At 43.2% G+C, this 22610-nt stretch overlaps 1 protein-coding gene across 10 annotated transcripts in view; it reads right to left on the minus strand.

The window, feature by feature from the left end:
• Positions 1-22610, minus strand: part of AGAP1 (ArfGAP with GTPase domain, ankyrin repeat and PH domain 1) — a 380589-nt gene that overhangs the window by 147232 nt on the left and 210747 nt on the right. For all 10 annotated transcript variants that reach the window (XM_063341692.1, XM_063341691.1, XM_063341694.1 and 7 more), the window contains one exon: positions 6382-6486. In XM_063341692.1, coding sequence (XP_063197762.1) covers positions 6382-6486 — 105 coding nt within the window. The remainder of the gene's footprint in view (positions 1-6381; positions 6487-22610) is intronic.

Consider the following 22610-nt stretch of genomic DNA (forward strand, 5'->3'; position numbering starts at 1 on the left):
AATGTTTTAGGCGTATCAATAGATGCAATAACTATAATAAAGACTTGCTTCAGACAGATTTATCTTCATCACCACTCAGACTGTGTCCTCAGTTTTGCTCTGTAGAATTTGCTTTGATGGCTACTCTTTCAGGAGGTAGAGATATGTCTAATGTGAAAAAGCAACATATGCGTATCCTTTTGGCAGCTGAAATACATATTTACCGAGGCCTGATTTGAGCTGTTCCTAGGAAAGGCCAACTAGAAGGGCCTGCAGAGCCAGCCAGTATCCAGCTTTACATTCCTTCAAAGGAAAAACAAGGATAAAAAAAAAAAAAAAAAAGGACATACACAATGGTATTTTAGAAATATATAAGAGCATGAATATTTCTATTACCGCAACACAAACAACACACTTCGGAGCTATTAAACAGCCTGAGGTAACACAACCCTGGAAACAAGGCTGAACCCAAACGATGTCTGTAGGCAGCGATTCATAAACATGAAGGCGAGCGCTGCTCCCTCGGATGGAGCAGCACCCAGCTCCGCCGCCAGACAACCCCGCTGCCGACGGGCCATGCACACAGATGCCAGGGAGCCCAGCCAGCACCGCGTTCTCTTAAAAATGAGCAAAGATGGAACACTTTACATGCAAGCATGCTTGCCCTTTTCAAATTATTCACGAAAATCGTAAGAACTAATAACGGTAAAAAATCTCAACTACAGCTCTAAGAAAACTGCTGCATATTACAGGACCTGAGAAAAGTGCATGGATCTGCCATACTTCCAGCTACCAACATACAGGGCGTTTTCAACAGCCCTCCCTTGCTCACCAAGTCTGCTTTCCCCATAGGAAACAGCCAAGCAAGAAAGTTCAACTGAAATCCCAGTCCCCCCCCGTCCCAAGTCTTGAAGAGTTTTATAAGCTCACAAATTAGGCCTGTTTTGTAGAGAAGAACATTTTGTCCATAGAACGGTTTGGGTTGGAAGGGACCTTAAAGATCATCTAGTTCCACTCCTTGCCCTGGGCAGGGACACCTCCCACCAGCCCAGGTTGCTCCAAGCCCCATCCAACCTGGCCTTGAACCTCTCCAGGGATGGGGCAGCCACAGCTTCTCTGGGCAACCTGGGCTAGGGGCTCACCACCCTCACAGGAAAGAATTTCTTCCTAGTATCTAATCTAAATCTCCCCTCTTTCAGTTTAAAACTGTTACTCCTTGGTCCTATCGCTACACTCCCTGATTCAGAGTCCCTCCCCATCTCTCCTGTAGGCCTCCTTTAGGTACTGGATGGCCACTGTAAGGTCTCCCTGCAGCCTTGTCTTCTCCAGGCTCAACAACCCCAACTCTCTCAGCCTGTCCTCACAGTAGAGGGGCTCCAGCCCTCTCATCATCCTCATGTCCCTCCACTGGACCTGTTCCAACAGGTCCATGTTCTCTTTATGTTGGGGGCCCCAGAGCTGCACGCTGTACTCCAGGTGGGGTCTCACCAGAGCAGAGTAGAGGGGCAGAATCCCCTCCCTCAACCTGCTGGCCATGCTCCTTTTGATGCAGCCCAGGGTGTGGGGGGTTTCCGGGCTGCAAGCATGCATTGCTGGCTCATGTCAAGCATCTCATCCACCAACACCCCCAAGTCCTTCTCCTCAGGGCTGCTCTCAATCCATTCTCCACCCAACCTGTATTTGTGCTCGGGATTGCCCCAACCCAGGTGCAGGACCTTGCACTTGGCCTTGTCGAACCTCATGAGGTTGGCATGGGCCCACCTCTGAAGCTTGTCCAGGTCTCTCTGGATGACATTCCTTCCCTCCAGCACGTTGACTGCACCACCCAGCTTGGTGTCACTAGCAAACTTGCTGAGGGTGCACTCAATCCCACTGTCCATGTCGCTGACAAAGACGTTAAACAGCGCTGCTCCCAGTACTGAACCCTGATGAACGCCACTCGTCACTGGTTTCCACTTGGACATTGTGTTGAAGTTCTTGCACAAAGTTTCGCCTAGTGTTGGATATGACTCCTTAGGCTGAAATTTTGGGCTTTTTTAAGAAATACGTTCAGTTTGCTTGAGGGTAGAACAAAAAACATTGCTAATGCTCCTTTTGATCTAGCTCACGTAGGCTGCTCACCCAGCCAGCACTATTTTTAAGAAAGAGTTTTGAAACTGCGGCTCGTGTCAGATGAACTGGGCGGACCAGCTGAATCCACACACTTCTCAAGGAGAAAAAGGTAAGTTTACCCCCCAATCACTGCTACAATCCTAGACACCTCAAAGCGGGTTATCAAACCAGATCAGTGAGGATGGGAGGCAAGGTTAAAGAGCAGCAATACCGCAATACAGACCTCAGCAAGCAACAATCAACCTTGTTGTGTAGGTACATGGGATTTACACACCATGCATGTTCTAGATGGGCACCAGAGCTTCCTTCTCATGTATTTAAGAAGCTGCTCTTCCCCCCTGAGGTGCCACAGCACTGTGCTTTTACTTGAAATCAAATCTAGAACAGATTAAATATAAAAGGGGGGAAAAAGTGCCCTTCCTTAAACAAACTGGGTTTGGCTTTTTTTTTCTTCTTTTTTTCCCCCCCTTCTTTTCATAAACGAGGGGCAGCGATGATGATGGGGATACAAGAGCAGCAAATGGACATCCACAGCTAAAGCTTTGTCACCTACTGACTCGTGGCAACCTTCTGGCAGAGAGAGAGTGGTGAAACATCATCAGCTATTCATCAGGATAAGGCTTAGATAAAGCAGCAGCATGTAATGCTGCCCAGCAGGTATCCTGGTGAATACATTTCGGGAGCCCTCGCACATGGCATTCTGCCATTAAAAGCCAAGAGATGCCTAGACAAATTCCCCCGGGTCCCTTTGGGGAGGCTGACACTGAATTTGTCGGCCAGAATTTTAGTCATCCACTCAACGGCTATACTCCAGAAGCGTAAGATGAATAGGTAGCTATGGTGAACTTTGAAGCCTGCAGGTCAAAGTTCTCTCTCATTATCCCCACCATTTTCTATTGGCATAGCTCCTCAGCATCCCAAGGGACGGGAAGGTTTGAGGCTCTTGAAAAAAACTGACATGACCAAGTCAGAAAACAGTAGGGTGCTTATGTACATATATTTTTCTTTCCTCATTTTTCTCTTCCCCCACTTTCGTGAAAAGAAGGAATATGAATTTAGCTATTGTGTCAAATGTCAACCTGGTGGCATTAGTAGTTACTCATTTAGCTGGCACAATACAGCAGTCATTTCAACCCGCTGCCCTGCCAAACAGGCCTGACCCTTCCAGGGCTACCTCCTCTGTAAAACAGGTACTAATTTGATTTTCACTCCCCACCCCAAAACCCTTTCATTTTGTAGCCCACTCTTTCAAGGAGGATGACAGTACTGATTTCTGCGATACAGACACGTTCTCTACATAAAAAACACCGCCTTCGCGTCTGAGCTGCTGCTGAACGCATCTGGCAGACAACTGATCCGCTTCTGCCCAAATTCTCAAGCAGTATTTAACGCAGTGCTCCCTAGCAGCCATTAAATATTATAAAATAGGTTCTTCCAATGCAGGTGTTATGTTCTGACTCACACCGCAGTCTGGAAAGAGCAAATTATCTTCTAAATTCACTACTTCTTGCCACCACCAGAGGCCAGCCCACCTTTCCCTTCCCAAAATTACAACTGCAAAATTTGGGATAACCAAAATGAGCTGCATAATTTGAGACAACCCAAATCTAGCTAACGGGTCAGATTAGAGTCAGGCTTTTTTCAAGTTTAGGAAACTGACTTTAGATGGTTAACAAAAGTTATTTTCTTCAAGGCTACTTAATGGGAAGGTTGGTAGGAATAAGGAATATATGAAATTATCCAAAATAGCAAGGCAACATTAAAAATTTATCAGTTTCTTTGGCTTGCTGTGAAAAAGGCAACAAGCAGTTACGGATAAACAAAAACCAGCAAAATCAAACCAGAAACACATTATCAGAGTCCCACGTGGGGGAAAACCCGTTCACTTGGCAATACCCAAGAGGAAATTCTGGCTTTCCCGCTTTCCTGCCTACAAAGTTTGGCACAAACCGCGCTGGGAGTGCAATGGACGTAAAATATCTGTCCTGCCTCTTCCACTGTGGTTTGCACAGGGCAGAAAAGATGCTACTCATATACTATTGCCTGATGGGATGAAGAATGCTCCGCAGAGTATATTAACAATGGTTAATTGACAATAAGTAGTCCATCGACAGTGTGGAAACGTACTGCAGAAGCAGCACAGTGATTCTTTGAAGGCCGAAGGCAATAGAAATAAGGCATTAAACCAGCATAATTTGCAAGAGGAATCACATCATGGTAAGATTTTAACACGAATACGCAGAATCCTAGATATTCCTGGAGAGTGGATTCAAGTAAAGGTGTCTCAAGAAGCCCCTGAATGAGTCCGACATTTTCCCCAGCAGCTTCTTGTCAGCTAGGAGCTGAGTATGGTCCCTCACCACCACCTACCCACAGACAGCCAAGAGAAAAGAGGTACGTTACAAACCTCTCCAATCTACACAAGGAAGGCTGAGCAAATGGAAACAGGGAGCCGTGTACCTTTTTCTTGCGGGTGAGGGGTGGGGGGACACACGGTGGGGGATAGAGGGAAACAATTACAGGCTAGTAATTACTTCTTCTTTAAATGGATTCTCTCTAATCTCCAATGGATTTACCTCTAATCTCAAAGTAATTACCTCTAATCTCAATGGATTCTCACTCTGGGGAAGACTAAGCAGCTCCAGGGAAGCCTACAGAGAAGGAGTACTCCATTGTCTGCAAGAGGCAATGAAAAACTAACACGTGCACAGCAACCACCAGGAACAATAGAACACTTTTACAAAGCGAGGAAGGGATCCAGGCGCAGACAATGGCAGCTCGCCTCCTGCTTGCTTGATGACCCAGAGTTGGCCAACACAATCTGAGGGAAACTCGTGTGGGAGCTCCATGGGGGCTGCCTCAGATGCTTCCCTTCTGTGAGCAATACCAATATACGATTCAGGTGTTTCGGGACTACTTCACGGCAGAATTCCCCAAATTTAAAGGCCCTAAAAGTGGCCAAAGAAGAGAGACAGACTTGTACAGTTTCACAAAAAGGAACAGTGAAAACCTTGCTCCAAAACACAAGGGCTGAGGGACAAGATTTCTGATGGAAAGCAGCAATGCCTTGAAGTTAGCTGTCATCTAACTTACTAAATAATTTTTAAGAGGCATGGACGTACCATCAGAAACTACAGCAAAGCATTATTAGGGCAGGATCTGAGACTATGAAATCTTGTGTCAAGCCAGAGAAAGGGCTAATGTTCAGCAGATAGGGAACAGCAAGCTGGTGCAAGCACAGCATCAGTGTGGCCACGCTCCTTAGACATCACCCACTTTAAGCTGAAGTTTCCTGCCAGATCCATGTGCAGGTCTTTAAGCTCCAGAGCACATCTACAGAAATGCATCTGATTGAAACCTTGATTTTCATTCCTTAAAAATTGCCCTAGAGCTCAAAATGACACCAACAGGTTCGGAAACAACTGGCCCTAAAATGTTCCAACTGGCAACCCTCTGATTTTCATATGGGATACAATGCTAAAATATAAGACCAGATACAATTCCAAAGACCTCGGTGAGGCACATACTATTTTTTTTCTGTATTTTACTGTACTACAGAGCAAGCAAAAGAGCTGGAAATCCCCTGGGATTTTTAAGATGTAAAGTCTCCATGTTGGCTCTGTCCTTTGAACTGCTCTGGCATGGAACAAGCTCTGACAAATCTCACCTTTCCTCCTGCTGGCGTGGCCAGGGCAGATGGGGTAGGCTAGTTCTGAGTCAGATCACCGTGCTCCTTCCACCCCCAAAACTGTACCTAGGGATTGGGCTACACATACACAGAGAGGGACAGACAGGATCCCTGGGCAGAGACAATAATCAATGGCACGTATTTTAATAGCTACACCATTTTCAAAAGGCTGTTCAGAATTACTTCTGAATAAACCATAACCGCTGCACACTGACAAATACCAGAAACTCTCTTCACTCTTTACTACATCTAGGACGCTTTTTTTCTTATAAAATGTTTCTGTAGTTTTTTTAATCCTGGGATCAACAAGAATTCCATAAAAGCATCAGCACAAAACAAAAGTTTAAACCGTTTGAGCTGCCTCTTGGGACACAAGGGGGCCCTGTCGCAGGGTTTTCAAAGGAGCTTGACTGTACTCATAGACTTGCACCAGGTAATTTTATTTCAGATTATGCCTTTTTGAGAGGGAGAGGAATGAAAAGGGAGAGACAGGAGTTTCTCGAGCAAAGAGGGCTCAACTAAAACGCGTCAGGAAGAACTCGCTAACGCTGCTCCATCAGGGCCTAACGTTGGTGAACGTAGAGACAGCACGGTGTACTTACATGTAAACTAGGATGGTAGGTCAGCACACCGTTGTCGCACAACGTCACGTATTTCTTCTTCCACTCTTTATTCAACGACTTGCCACTTCGCTTTAGCAGCATACCCTGGCAGAGGAAAAAAGAAAACAGGTGAAATAGTCTTTTGCCAACACACAATTATTTAAGACGCAGAAAGAGGTAACTATAATTGCCAACATTTTTAGACATGCTTTCTCCTGCAAGTTACTCATTTTCCCCTGTTTCTCCCATGATGCACCTTTTCTCCATCAGCAGCTTCGGTGCTTGCAATTTAGGAGGAAATCTCCAAGTGCAGCTTTCATAAAGCAAGTCACGTAAACAGAAAAGACCACATCAGCACTGGCTTTGTCCACCAGGTAGAGAAAACCCTTTTGTACTGAATTCCAGGCCTCAGGAAAGCACGTTTTAATGTGACATAGAGTAAGGTTAGCCATACGCACTGCTAGTTGATAAGGACACCATGCTCAGTGCATTTCCCAACCCTCTAAAATAAATGATGAGCCCTAGATTGAGTGAGGACCCTACTGTGGGGCTTGTGCTCCCTTCGGCTTGTTCCTGGTGACTCCTGGTTGTCCAGGCTCAGCCTCTCCACCAGCAGGGAAGAGCGTATGTCTATGTTCTCATTCCCTTTTCAGAAAGGTGACACCGCAATGGAAATCCTCCTAGCTATTCATAGAATGGTTTCGGTTGGAAGGGACCTTAAAGATCATCTAGTTCCAACCCCCTGCCCTGGGCAGGGACACCTCCCACCAGACCAGGTTGCTCCAAGTCCTGCCCAGCCTGGCCTTGAACCCCTCCAGGGATGGGGCAGCCACAGCTTCTCTAGGCAACCTGGGCCAGGGGCTCACCACCCCCACAGTCAAGAATTTCTTCTTAATAGCTCATCTAAATCTCCCCTCTTTCAGGTTAAAACCATTATCCCTCATCCTATCATTACACTCCCTGATCCAGAGTCCCTTCCCATCTCTCCTGTAGGCCCCCTTTAGGTACTGGAAGGCCACTGTAAGGTCTCCCCAGAGTCTTCTCTTCTCCAGGCTGAACAACCCCAACTCTCTCAGCCTCTCATTCCAACAAAAGAGACACCAATTCCAGGCAAGAGCAGCAAAATGGAAACCGGGCAACTACAAAGTTTTCCCAATAAATTCTGGATGATTCAATGAAAGAGGTATGATCAGAGAGGAAGGGAGGTGGACAAGGCAACCCACCTTTCCACAAATTGTATTCAACCTAAACATCAGTGATGAATGCTAACAACCAACAGCTGAGATAAGTCATCATCGTGTTTGAATGGTCAAGGAGCACTACTGCATATTAACCTGGTCCCAGCTTAAAAATAGAAAGTCACTTAGAAAAGCAAAATATAACATGCTGTAGCACACTGGAGGTGGTAAATCAAGCCATGCTGTAGCAATGCACCTCCCTAGAAAATTTTAATTTCTAAAACCAAGTCAGAAGGTAGTTCCTAATGAATTCACACGGTACTTCGGTTAATGAGAGTCTTACTGAAATGTCCCAGTGGAGACACTATGTACAGTACCTACCACGGGGACTCACAGCATCCACAGATCAAGTTCAGATAAAAGCGGACACTTAAATTCATTTCATTAAATCATAGCCAGGAATCTAAACCAATACAAACTTCAGTGCTCTAATTCCCGTGAGTTTTTCCATTCTCATTTTCCATGAAACTTAAAAAAAAAATATATGGGAGAACGTAACATAGAAAGATGTCCTATCAAACATGGTGCTTCCAACTCCCACATAGTTGTTTTTGTGGATTAAAACCTTGAAAGCAAGTTATGCTATCTGTTTTCCCATTAAACCCGCAGCTTTATAAAGCGATCCCTCTGCAGACCCAATCCCAAAGCCAGGACGGGACAAAAGGCAGTTCTGCGCGAGTAAAAGTCATCCAGAGCTAGGCAAATTTTTTTCTCCCTCCATTCCAGATGTTCTAACTTTCGGCTGAAGTCCCTCGCCGACAATCCACGCCAACTAACAACTCTCCTTTTGCAAGCAGCGATGATCCCAGCGGAAAAGCCAAGTTCACAACCGCCTGTTCCTGGACACACACTTTGAATAAAAAACTTCAGAGAACAACCCTTCACGATTCAAAGCAATCTGCGGATGGGACCGTAAAGAAAAGCTTGTGTTGGATGACTGAATTACACAGCGGTACAAACTCCCGAACTTTCTGACCCTCTGGAGGTCAGATTTCTGTTTTTTGTGCTGTTCCTTGCTACAACTCAAACTTTTACAAGAGAGAATGGGGTTTCTGAAACGCTTTCTTACAAAAGCTTCTCTGAGTGCAAGGCGCACATCCCAATTACCGTCTTCCAGCGGTTAGAGACGTTGTTTTTTTCTATTAAAAAATGAAAGCTTATTTCTGCCTTTGACTTGTGTGTTTGTCTATAGTAGGTGATCTGTGGCTTCACCTTTCCAATCTTTCATACTTCACCTGCAGCACGTTCGCCCGCATTTAGGGGGGCCCAATACTAGTTATCGCTGTGCTGTGGGCATCAAAAATTACTGTTTCCCTGCACTGGTTTGTACTTCAGACCTTTTAATGGGGAAAAAGCCGTAAGGATCACAACGGTGATCTCCTCTTCCCCACCTTGTCTTTTTTTGAAGTTTTAAAGAAAGTAATATATATATATATTTAATACCTATTTAACTGTCCCTTTTCTATACAAAAAACACGTCATTACTTACATAATTTTCAATTCACGGCAATTATCAAGTCAAATAACACTAAACCCCCACTACTTTCATGTTTTTTACTACGTAGAGCTTTTGCTACTATCTAGGTGTGAATTATGGAATCCTATTTTTGGATCTAAATGAAGAAAATGATTCAAAATGGGGTTTCACCTTGCTTTTAAAATGGAATTGTGTGCTTTCATGTAGAACAATAATACTCAGCCTTAAATACATACCGTCTACTGATTTGTGCCTAACTAACAAAGATTTCCCACTCCATTTTCTTTAGGCACTACCTTTGGCAAAAAAAGAAATTTTTGTATTACGGGAGAATTAAAAATATCTTCCAGTACCCGCAGAGGAAGCTGCTCTGAACACAAGGATCTAACTTAAAGTGTTATGAAGCAGAGAAGCCCATAGAAACCACACGGTTTTTCCTCAAGGCCAAAGACCGCCACTTTGTCTGCGGTAATTATATAGAACGGTCTGGAGAAATGCTCTTAGTATCAGAGTTTAGATCAGTTATAAATGCACTTCAACATTAACTAAACTTAAAAAAAAAATAAAAATGGCCCAGATATGACAAGAAATGTTACTTAAAAAAAAAAGAAAAAGCCCTTCACTTCAGTCGCATTATGTCTACATTTAAGTCACATCAGATACTCTGCCTAGGAAACGAGATACGTGGGTTCCTGCTGACCTTTGGTACCTCCAAGGCAATTTAGAGGTAGGTTGGGCATGTCTCCAGTCACGGCCAAAGAGGCCCCCACGTACGCACAGCACATCGGAAAAATCACATTTAGTCTCCAAGCTATGCAGTAAGGAACTAAGTAAATCAACTTCCACTTCAAAATTCTGATTTCTTTTGCCGAAATAATCGCCGTCTCAAATTATTATTAATCGGATAACATTATTTCTCCTAATTCGTATAAAATCTTTCATCGTTACAGTCTTCCATCTGCAATTATAGCCCTGCAGTTCAGCGTAACTGACCCAAAGCCTCCAGATTCAACACTAAGAATTTAACACCTCCAATTTGCTCACAGACGGTGAAGAATTTCACACTTCAAATTAAATTTTTTTACCACCTTCCCTCCAAAATTGCGATTCTGTGTCTAACGGAGGAACGCTTCTCCTCCCAGACTGCACTGGCTGGACTTTCAATGAGCCAGAGGAAAAAGGCTTCAACTGGAACGCACCGACTGCGCTCCCCGGGTTTTGCTCGAGGAACTGCGTCACCGTACAAAGCGAACGGAGGAACCATCTGTACGTACCGCAAGCTCTTTATTAGTAATGTGTATGCTACGTCTAGTCCCAGGAGGTCATTGCAAGCCAAAAGCAATGTTAAGTGTACAAGCTTTAAATAACTTACAAAGTTAATGTAATGAATGTAAGTGTTATCTGAAATCCATCACTCAGTGGCTTGCTGTAGCCTCAAGCTGTGATAAAACACCACTCATAAATTTATATTAAAACTCTGTTCAATAGCAATTATTTACCAACAAAGATTTATTGATTGCATTTGCTGTTAGAGACTGGGGCCCTAACTGAGTCAATCAGCTTCTGTTGTTGAGCTTCAGGGCACCAGGAGAAGTTACAGACTGCCATCAGGCTCTGCATCCCAATCATTACTGTGAGAGCAGCTAATGAAAAGCCACCCGGGCAGGATTGATTGGATTTAAGGTAAAAAAACACACCCCAACACCGGTCGAGGGACCACTAGGTATAATACACACAGTTCATCTGAATACACAATAATCGGCTAAATCTCCCGCTCCAGATGTCTTCCCGTGAGCTACAAACCTTGCTTGCTTAAGCAAATGAAGACAAATGAGGAAACAATTATGAATTTGTTTTATGGAAATATTTCAGGTTTTAAGCAGCAAATTATCAGCATTTAAAAAAGTGACCTCTTAAAGTTGCTTCGAAGATGCTGGCAGGTGAGCCACCTTAATTTTTCAGGCCGTCCGGAGAGATGGCAGCAGCACAGACTTTCACACTTCCCCCAAATAAATGTCATCAAAACGCACATGCTGATGACCATCGAGAGATGTCTACAGCCACCGCTCGGCCCACAGAATTAATACCGTGTGTGGAGCAACATACTTTGCATGCCCCATTGTGCTCCATTTCAATTTGCTCACTTTCCTGTCTACTTTGGATTTTCCAGGGGCTGCAAGATAGAAAGGTTTTCACAAACCAGACAACACCAGTGATCACAGCTTAACTGAACGCACTTTTTTTTTTTTTGCATTTGCTCCAGCTGTGGCACTTGACTTTTTGTGTTGCTTTTTTTTTTGGTTGTTGTTGTTGTGTTGGGTTTTGTCATCGTTGTTTCTTTTAATACCGTTTGGTACATTTGACTTTTCTTGGCATGCCAAGAAAAAACGGTAGAGCCCTTGAAGTCAGCAGAGCTGAGACTGGACTTTCTGGAAAAGGAAACACGGTACTTTGCTTTCTATTTTCTTTCAGAAGCTTACACCACTGCCACGGCTGAGGTACTGGCGTCGTGCAAGCTTGTTTTTTTTCTTTCCCTCCCTAATTTTTAGCCAACCCCATACTGTTACTCTGATGTTGTTTTGACAGAATGAAATATGTAATCTCACACTTAATCATTAACAGCATAAATTCTTCATTTTACACTCAGGTCTTTAGTTCTCCTAACTATGATTAGCAGCGCTGTGAATCTCCTCCAGCTCTATCATTGGCATCCCGTGCACAATGGAAAACTCACGCTTGCCAGAAACATCCCTCCCTCAAATAACTGCAATGGCAAGCATTCGTAGTCAGGATCACAAACTAACTGTTACATATGAATTCTGGTCAATAAAACATTTGCTTCTTTTATACCTATTAATATGGTGGAAGAAATGCCAGTACGTCCTCCAGGTTTGCATGACTAGCCAGTTCTAGGTAGCCTGGCTGGCAGCACTGCGACTAGTCTAGCTTATCCTAATAACAAACAAGAGATTAATTCTTAATTCGTATTTTTTACTTCCATAATATGTAAGCGTAACAGGTTCCTAGTCTCAAAGTCCATCCTTCCAGCATATGGTAGACACCAGCTCAAACTATTTCACCTACAAAGAACACCTGCATGCTCTAGGAAGCTTATGGTTGTCACTGCTCCCTCTTCAACTATTAATTTGAGTGGACACCAGAGCATGCAACTAATCCTCTAGGGAATAAACTGCTGAAGATGCCCAATGTATTTGGAACCCTTCTGTACAAAAGTAACTTGTTTTCCTGATCTCTCAATTATTTTTTTTTCCCCTCGAATTTAAGGGAACGCTACTTTGTCTTTTGGACAATTAGCTATGAAGCTGTTTAACTTTTTACAGTTGGACACCTGTAGTAAACACCTGATGACGATACAAAACTGGGTGGAATGGCTGATGCACCAGAAGGCAGTGCTGCCGTTCAGCAAGACCTGGACAGGCTGGAGACTTGGGCAGAGAACCCAATGAAGTTCAACAAAGGCAAACAACAGGTCCTGCACCTAAGGAGGAATAACTCCCTGCGCCAGTACAGGTTAGGGGCTGACCTGCTGGAGAGCAGCTCTGTGGAAAGGGACCTGGGAGTCCTGGTGGACAACAGGATGCCCATGAGCCAGCAATGTGCCCTCATGGCCAAGAAGGCCAATGGCATCCTGGGGGGCATCAAGAAGACCGTGGCCAGCAGGTTGAGGGAGGTCATCCTCCCCCTCTGCTCTGCCCTGGTGAGGCCACATCTGGAGTGCTGTGGCCAGTTCTGGGCTCCCCGGTTCAAGAGGGACAGGGAACTGCTGGAGAGCGTCCAGCAGAGGCTACAAAGATGATCAAGGGACTGGAGCACCTCTCTTATGAGGAAAAGCTGAGAGACCTGCATCTTTTTAGCCCGGAGAAGAGAAGACTGAAAGGGGATCTCATCAATGCTCATCAGTATCTAAAGGGCGAGCATCGAAAGGATGGGGCCAGACTCTTCTCAGTGGAGCCCAGTAAAAGGACAAGAGGTAATGGGCACAAACTTGAACATGAGGAGTTCCACCTAAACATGAGGAGGAACTTCTTTCCTTTGAGGGTGGCAGAGCCCTGTCACAGGCTGCCCAGAGAGGTGGTGGAGTCTCTGTCTCTGGAGACATTCCAAACCCACCTGGACATGTTCCTGTGCCACCTGCTCTGGGTGACCCTGCTCCAGCAGGGGGGTTGGACTGGATGATCTCCAGAGGTCCCTTCCAACCCCGACCATTCTGTGATTCTGTGGTCTCTTACAGCAATACTGCACAACTGGGGACCTACTGAACCACAAAACAAAGACAAGAAAGTGGAGTTCCTCCAAAGAGATCTAAAACCAGGAGACCTCATATGTTCTCAAACTTCAGTATTGAACAATAACATTGCAAAAAACCCTTAGAAGACCCTGTATATTCTTATCGCAGCCAGGCACACAGGAAAAATTCCACATGCCTTCCTTAAAAAGAGGCACTACAGCAGTAGCAGAGTTTTGCTACAAAGATGCTTCCCCATCGAAGAAACTATTTGAATTTATGTTATGTACCAGCTTTAGGAGGAAACAAAATCAGAACATCGAACCCAATTCTCTTAACATTCCTTAAACACAAGGCAGTGCAGCAGGTAATTACACCATGAACGGCTACCTACTGCTGAGGCTGATCAGCCACTATTTCCATCTCGAGTGGAAGAAAAGAGAAGCTCTAAGATCTGACTTGGAGCAAAAGATAATAGCTTTCCTAAAACCTGAAGGACAATCAACCCACAACCCATTACTTTCCAAGCTCTTTGCACACAGGCTATTAAAAAAAAAGATAAATTAGAAAGCTTTACTAAAAAAAAATAAATATCCCAATGCTGATTAAGCAAGTCTTACAGTTCATTGTAGCACCAGCAATGAAGATTGACACCTCCAACGACGAATGGCTACTGAATTCCTGCAAGCAACCTCAGACATGGTAAATGAGAAGAACAAACTTCGTGCTCACTGCTGTTCTGTTTTTATTTTTAATGACTGCCTCAACAATTCAGCCTCCAGATTTTGACCTTACCTGCCAACTGCGGGTAATGCACAAGTTCCTCTGATACACAGCAAATAATTTTAAGCAAGTTTTCACAACTCCCCAGCTTGCAGCTGCAGTTTTTTTAAAAGGCAGGCTACCTATTTCCAACATGGCATGGACAAGGATTCCTTAGGATCCTTAGTATTCCTTAGGTTCCTTAGGATTCCTTAGGGTCCTAGTAGCATAGGAACCTACTAACCTTACTTAGAAGCATGATATGGTTGAGAAGAGACAAGTGCGCTGCAGTTTGGGGACTAGAGAACAGTAAGCCATCATCTGGCGCATCACATTCACCCGCCTAATGAGCAACTTTCTTAAGAGGCAAAAAGATGACCACGCAAGAGCAGTTGCTCTAGTGTCCAGAGAAGAATTTGAATGGAAAGCTCTAGACTCAGCCCTGCTGCAGTACGCAGGATGGGGCAACAAACTGACCGCTCTGGCAGAGCACTGCAAGTCCAAAGCTGCACCCATCTGGAGAAGGACCAGGATAACACTCCAGAGCCCCAAACAGGCAGGTCAAAAGACAATGCGATACACGTAGCTAAAGGATGGAGATGCTCAGCAAAGTAGGAGACTTTGTGAGTACTCCTTCAATCGGCGGCTTTGTGAAAGGGGCACTCTTTTGTTAGCCCTCGTTTACATTTATTTCTAAAATTAGACTTTATGAAATCAAGAGCACATTGCATACTCTAGTTACCTACATGCCCCTTCTATAGAGTTTGATATTCACGTGTGTTACAAAACGCAATTACGTATTTAAAGGAATAGCACATTGCTCGCTCTAAACCTCATTTACCACTCTGAACAAGGCACAGCACCTAGCAACTCACAATGTTTTTCTGCCTTACAGTAGTTCCTGCCTCTGTTGCCTTCCGAGGTTTGTTCCACTTACCCTGGACTGTTTAAAAAAAAAAAAAAAAAAATAATCACAGCCCTTAATAATCTCAAGTAGTCGGTTTATTAACCCCTTGGCATTGGCAGTTGTGGTTTCCCTGACACCATCGTCAGCGCTAATGCGAAATGCACTGCGATGCAAATCATTATCTTAGCGTCGGGAGAAAGCAGACGGCTGATGCCAAGGGGTCTAAGGCAGCAGTGGAGGAGCCGGCAGCGCTCGCCTGGGTTTGAACTCTTACCTCTCGCTGCGGCTCTGGCAGCACGCGCTGCGCTCTAACTACGCTGCCCGCAAATGAAGTTAGCGTCCACGCCAATCAGCCCGGTGAAACACTGCTGCTTAGACTAAAATTAAAAGGAAAAATAATGTTGGGAAACTGATTCTGTGCAAGCAAACACGACTGCATGGCACGGTTAATTTGGAAGAGGCTCTAAGAGCGGAAATATTTGTGGCAGTAGAAACAGTTGTAGGGTCAGGCATGAAAATAGAAGAAACAAAACATTTATTTCCCTTAAGAAATAAACTGAGTGTTGGGGGGGGGGGATGATGATATAAAAAAGGAAGCATTGTGCAGACATTACTACCTCTAGGCAGACGATACAGCTCTCGTTATAGTGGTGCTCCGTTTCCTGAACCCTGAAATTCTCTTTATCATATTTTATATAAAATAGGGATTTGGGGAGGGGGGGTTCATGGGAGAAAAGCCATGAAAAGCTTAAAACCCAATTTTAACTTTCTATCCTGATACTATAGTGTTTCCATAGAAACATCAGGAAGACCACTTAAGAGCAGCTTTTTTTTTTTTTTTGTAGCCATGTTTGGCACCATACCCCTCCCCCGGACAACCTATTATTTCACAAATGGATGCTTTTTGCAGCTTGTTCTGTGCAGGCTCCGATGAAGGGGGGAAAGAAAAAGAATACTGGATCTTTAACCAGTTCCCTTGTGGCCCCCTCCCTTTTTTGTTGGTAATATTTCTGTCATTCTGCCAGGGTGTATGGTACAAAGGGTTACACTTTAATTGAGCTGTCAGCATCTCCAACAATCCTATAAAACTCCGATTATGCACGGCGGGGTTAGTGACACACTTGTTATTGTGGATGCCCTATTTGCTAAACCCGAGCCCCCCCCTCGCAGGTCACATAACCCACGCGACCTTCCTGTCATTAGCCGCGTCTATTCCTACCTCACTGCTGTGAAAATCACACGAGCGAAGGCTTCAAAGCCCTTGCCAGGACTGAATTCGACCAGGAGCTAATCACCCACAAATCCAGCTCAAATGGCAATAATTGGCTAAACTGCTCACCTCTCCAGAGCTCAGCAGTAATTTGGGATAATAAAGAAAAGAATTATTCAGCTAACTGCCCTGAAATGTATGCTTTGTGACCGACACACTTCACATTTTAATAATGATGGACACAAAATCCAATTTAATACAGCATCTACTGAATAACAAAACCAAGAACACTGGCAGGAAAAAAAAAAAGTATGTGTGGGGTTTTTTTTTTTTTAAACTGCGTTCCATATTATTGTGCAGAAAAGATTCACACTTCGTGTTGTGAAATTTTGGGACCAAAAAGGTCTTCATGAGCAACCCTCAGAAACTCTGCGCTACAATGGGATTTTTATTATTTTTTTTATTATTTTTTTAATCAAAAGGAGTGTCCTGCATTAAAAAAAAATAATGTCACTGAACAGTTATACCTCTCGTTCTTAATCCTTTGTAGGGGTAAGATAACGAAAATATTTTTTTTTCTTCTACCGTAGAAGAGTACCTTCTTTGTGATTCTCGTTTACAGTATTTCCCAATTGCCTCCTTTTTCTTTACTTTTACCCCTTGTCCTCTGGTCACAGGATCGTTGGCATCAATGACCCCACTACGCACACTTGCTGGGTAGGTAGCGACACTCCCTGCACTGCTTCCTGATGTGAGGAGCCTCCCAGGACACACTGCAAAGATGCTCCATCACTCTTCCTTCCACCCACCCCATTCTCCTTCCTCAAATCTCTGCTAAGACCATGAAAAAAAAATGTACAAAATATATATATATGTAGACCCACATGTGTGTATACAAATACAGGCACAATAACTGCGTGCTCTATCTTGTCCTAGTGTATATACCCGAGATGTCCAGTTCATTCAGAGGAACGGGAATGACGATGACAACCTTTCAGAGATGGAGTTCATGTATGCTGGGCAACTAGTATCCTCTCATCATTAGGGCAGGGAAAAAAAGTAAGGAACCTAATGAGAAAACATTCCTTCACCCTGTTCAACCAACTCACCTTACCTTCTAAGGGAAATTGCGCATACTGAATTAGCATCTTCCAGACATAGAGCTGCTTCAGGTATTGAAATGTTATGAAAGGTACCACTCGGCGAGTGACATGTCTCTGCACACCAGGCACATTTTCTTGCCGGCCTAACAGCAAGAGGTACGTACAGATGGATTTTACAGGAAGATGTGTCAATGTCACCGCCTGTCAACTGCCAAAAAGACACAAAAATCAAGAGGCAGCCATTGTGCTTAGTTTGGAGAGGGATCAGAAGTACTACATTGGTCTCAAGAAATTAGTTTAGAAATGCTTTGTATCTCATTTAAGGCATTCATATACCTGTGGTTTTATAAGAAGGTGAATCAGAAAGAGCAGTCGCACGAGCAGATATGTTAATGGGCTAAAATGGTTTACCCATTAAAATGGTTGAGTCTAACATGACATAACATAAGCCAGATCCTATTTCCTGAAGTTCACACAACCATATTTCATGTTCTTAAACCTGCAGAAGATGGGAAAAAACATTTAAGTCCTAACCGTATTTCTTGTATTACCTGATCGTTACAACAAGGATCACTTTGGAAAGCATATATTAATATAGTTGTAACATAAATATACACTTTGTTTTCCTGAGAATAGACTCTCTGATACAGCTTTTTTATGTTTTACGAAGAGAAGAAAAACTGTAGGCACTACTCCAACTCCATGCTGAGATGGCACCTGAGCTGGTAACACGGAGGCCACCATGCTGTTCCAAGAGGACACAAGGAAGAGTAAAGCCACCATCTTGTGACACCTGAGATGTAATATATACTCTGAAGACCACAGCCCATTCTGGGCATGATGAACTGCCAACTAGAGCCCACATTCAAGAAAACACCTTGAAGCACTTGATGCACTTGCTTTTATCTTAAGCAAGGAGGAAAATATTTTGATAAATGTAGAAAATGTCCAGGCAACTGTACGAAGAGACAGCTATGACCACAGCCCTTTGCTATGCACTTGACATCTGAGTAGACACTGAGCTAAACGGTTTAGAAAAAATGATGACATATTTACTAGGAGCACCAGAGACACGTCTTCTTAAATAATCCCTTTTCAGAACACATGCAATTAGCTTTTTTTCTTGCAAGCAAATCTGTACTTTACCATCTGAAAACAAAATCAATCTGACTTCAGCTTGAAATATATAAAATGTGTAGCTATTCAACCCAAAACCTCCTAGCACTGGTCAAGAGCCACGACTCAAGTTGCACTCTTTGGTACTTTGAGTGAAGAAATGCATTTTACTGGGTGTAAAGTTTCCCTCAAAAAACCCAACACGCAACACCTTAGATGACTTCCGCTGATCAACAGGTCTCTAGGAGAAGACAGGAAACAAGGGTCTGTGGGTTTTCGCCTTTGTCAAAGACCAACTCAACGCCTCGTGGAGAAGAAAGGAACCTCCCCAGTTCCCAGAAGTAACCTACAGCATCAGCTGGGGCAGCGAAGGAGACTGGCACCTCTCTTTAGCACAAACTTGTAATTAATGTTTCTGAAGCCTCCTCATTGCCTACTCTACACTATATATTTGATGACTCTTCCATATCAATGTAACTCCACGGGTACAATGCCTCCCTGAATCCCAGTGAAAACCTATCCAAGGCCATTTCCAGGGATTTAAAGGTACAAGCTAAAGACAACTTTCAAATACAGGTTTATTACACTGTGTTCTTAAATTGTTACCGCAAGAAGGCAAAGCTACTTCTGTCATTAACAGAAGTAACACATTTTTACTGTGATAGGTGTTATAGAAATTACAGTTAAAATATGAGACACTCTGCCAGTGTCAGTCATTTGAAAGAACTTTCCTGACAAATTATAAATCAATGCTTTTGGCAAGGATATTCATAGGATTCCTCTAGCCTTCCTTATTACTTCATAGGCTAGACAACCCAAAATGTATTTAAGATGCCTCAAACCGGTAATTCTGAGAAAAACGGCTAGTTTTGTCTGGGCCTGCTTTGCCTTATACATGGCATACACTCCTCTCCCCCACTTACCAAGCTTAGCATTAATCAGTGCAATTTCAAAATAAAGGATTGTGCATATTGTGTCAGCAAGTTAAAAACTGTAATATTGTTTTAATGTTAAAATCACTCCAGATACAATACTTCCTATGTAGTATATTTCATGGCTCATTTGATACAACAGATATTAAGTGTCAGTCAACAATTAACTACTGACACCTTTTTTTTTTTTAAATTTTTTTAAACCAAGAAGATTGAGCAGAAAAGCTAAGATTTATTAGATGGATGCTAATTCAATGTCACTAGTTTATTTTCTTCCTATACAGTATCCATTCCTGAGAATGATAGGGTCACTTAATCTGCATTTCAGCTGAATTGAAATTCAGATTTGAGCCATACAGCACATCTTTTAGTCAAAAAAATGCTGTAAGTGCATCAGTTTAAAAGATCATTTAAACCGTTAATTGTTTTTCACTTACCATATAAGATCATTCCCAAACATAACCATTTAAGTGAACATTTAAATGGCGTTTCGTATACAGCACTTGCTCTATTTATACTGATAGGAAAACAGCGCATCAGAGGATACTAACATCTGGAGCCATTTGCCGGTTTTCTGCAACGAACCCACCAGCCTTCCCTTACGCTTCCAGCCTGGCTGTACCTGCAGTTTCACGGTCCTTCTGCTTCAAAGCCTGGACACAAGACGAACCGCCTCACCTCCTACTTTCTGAACCAACCGAAGGACATTTTTATTGTCATAAGAGCAAGACCAAGGTGACAATGGAAGATCTCCTCCCACCTCTCTACCCACTCAGAAGCACGTTACAGCGCACTTGGGATGCAAACCCAAGCCATCACGTGGATGTAAACCTGAGCTTTATTTTACATTTCACAAGGCATTTCCATCTATCAGAAGCCTTAAGAATCAGGAAGCAAATGATACATTTTTGGATCACTGGCTCGTACTCAAATGATGCCAGAAAAGGCACTACCTGGAGCAGTCTGGCCCACAAGCCCAGAAGAGTATAATTAACACAAGATGTTGGAATGAAGGTGACAGTGACTAAATTCTCTTGGAAACATCTACCCCTAGAAATGGCTGGTATCCAAGGAGGTGACAAAGTGTGGTGTTCCAGAAAGAGTACTCCATTAGTAAAAGCACGCAGCTAGACCACGGTCCACTTTAGGCATTTCCGGTAGCATCCGATTTTTCCCCGTGAAGCCGGGCTCAGCTCTTTACGCACAATGAGTAACACAGCACACCGACTGCTTTGTCATACCTCTGGTAATTCAATGCACCGGTCACTCAGCATTTTAATGTTTTACAATACTCAGTAGCAACAGCAGGCATAGCAAAGGCTGATACGCAGTGCTATATATTTCTAGGAATGAAGACTTATGTCTGAAGGAGTCATCCCAGGACTTTCTAAAGCAGAAAACCAAAAGATCTTTCCAGAGACAAAGATATTCGCTCCCCCCAAAATCAAGCAGAGATACACAAAGTACCTTTTTCTTTAAGGGTAGTCTTTCACACATGTTGCTCACTCAATTTGAAGCATATACGCAACATCATTAATATTTTAGTTGAACAGGCAACAGAAGAATACCACACAAGCAAGCTGCTCTCCTCCAGAGGCTATTAGTGTTTTATGCGAGAGTATCTGAGAACCAACCAGCTTGCAGGCGACACAGAAGAACACTATGTTCACAAAAGGTAATTTATAAAGATAATTTACGGATTTCTGTGTGCAGTTACTTGGCTGTAGACTCGCTGTGTTACAACACGTTGGAGGCAATCTCCCTCACAAAAATATAATCCACTATTTAGCTGTGTAACCAGCCACGGACAAGACGAAAGAACTAATTTTTAGCCCCCTTTACCAACTTTCTATAGATAAAGAACGTGTTTGCAAAGACCGAAAAAAAATTATATAAATAAAAATGCAAGGTACCCAGAGTGCGGCTAATGGGATTTGACGCTGGCTTTAATTTTAATGAAGAAAGTTGCCAGTAGCAACAAAACTGTCAGCAGCAGCCAAGCACCATTAATAAAGACCCAGACAACATTAGTGGCACGGCAACAGTACAAAAGGTTCCCCCCGGTTCATGCTGTGCTAAATTGGCTGCCCAATTTTTCTTAAGCGTCCATACTATTTAGAAGACAATTTATTAATTTTTGTCATCCATTGTCAGTTGACAGGCCATCATTTTGCATCCCGAATTTGAGATGAAAACTAATTGAAAAGACTGGCAGTATTTATGAGGGGTATTATTTGTCAATTATGGCTGATGATGATACTTGGTGCTACCAACTTTAATACCCCCATGCTCGGGTGTGTCACTCAGACTTTTTTCTGTCATTTCCGTGTTAGTTCTACAAAAGCGACAAAAAGCAATGAGCAAATCAATTTTGAAAATTTGTTAAGGAAGAAGGGCCCATCAATCCCCGCATTGAAATCACCCAAGTGGGGAAAAAAGCACCGATGTCACCCAGGAAATAACAGCTTTCTCTCAAAGACACCTTCCAGGAAAAAACCCCACTCTCTTTGTTTCCTATAAACAGAACAGATTAGCAAATATGTCATCATCTAAATTATCCCTGCAACATTTATCCAGGCTGCCTACTGCAAGGACAGAAGGGTTTGCTATCTTATTCCTCCCCTTAACCTGCTTCTTTGCAAGTCGGAATGCCTCAAAGGCACTCAAATTCCTAACTGCAAAGGGTAAATCTTAAGTCCAGTCATTCCAACTTTGCCTCTTATCACATCAAGTTTGTTACTTAAAAAAAAAATAAATTTAAAAAGCTTTCACCATTTGACAGCTTCCGTCACCATCCCTCACATCTCTCAGGAGAACGCCCTGTAAAACGGTACCGTAATTTGAGCATTTAAAAAGCAAAACAAAACAGTATGGACCTAATCGTGTATCCTAGAGATTTAAAAACAAACAATTAGTACCCTGGAAGAGCAGAAATCTGACTACCACAGGCGATACATCATACCCTTCTAGGACAGCAGGAGCGCTCGCTCGCTGAACTGCCTGAAATGCCGTGGCATTAGCTGCTATCAGTACCAGTGCTGGCTTATAATCTCTAAAGGATGTTTATTTGCATTCTTTTTTGCATGACTCTTGCCTAGACTTTCAGAAAAATTCTATCTTACATACTCACAGACACTTAAGACAATGGTGATACTGTTATCAGCAAATAGCATTAAAAAAAAAAAAAACACAACAGGAAAATCACAGCTTTGAAAACAGCAAAGAAAATTAGGTTACT

This window comes from Chroicocephalus ridibundus, chromosome 7, assembly GCF_963924245.1.
Source record: "Chroicocephalus ridibundus chromosome 7, bChrRid1.1, whole genome shotgun sequence".
Classification (NCBI taxonomy): domain Eukaryota; kingdom Metazoa; phylum Chordata; class Aves; order Charadriiformes; family Laridae; genus Chroicocephalus; species Chroicocephalus ridibundus.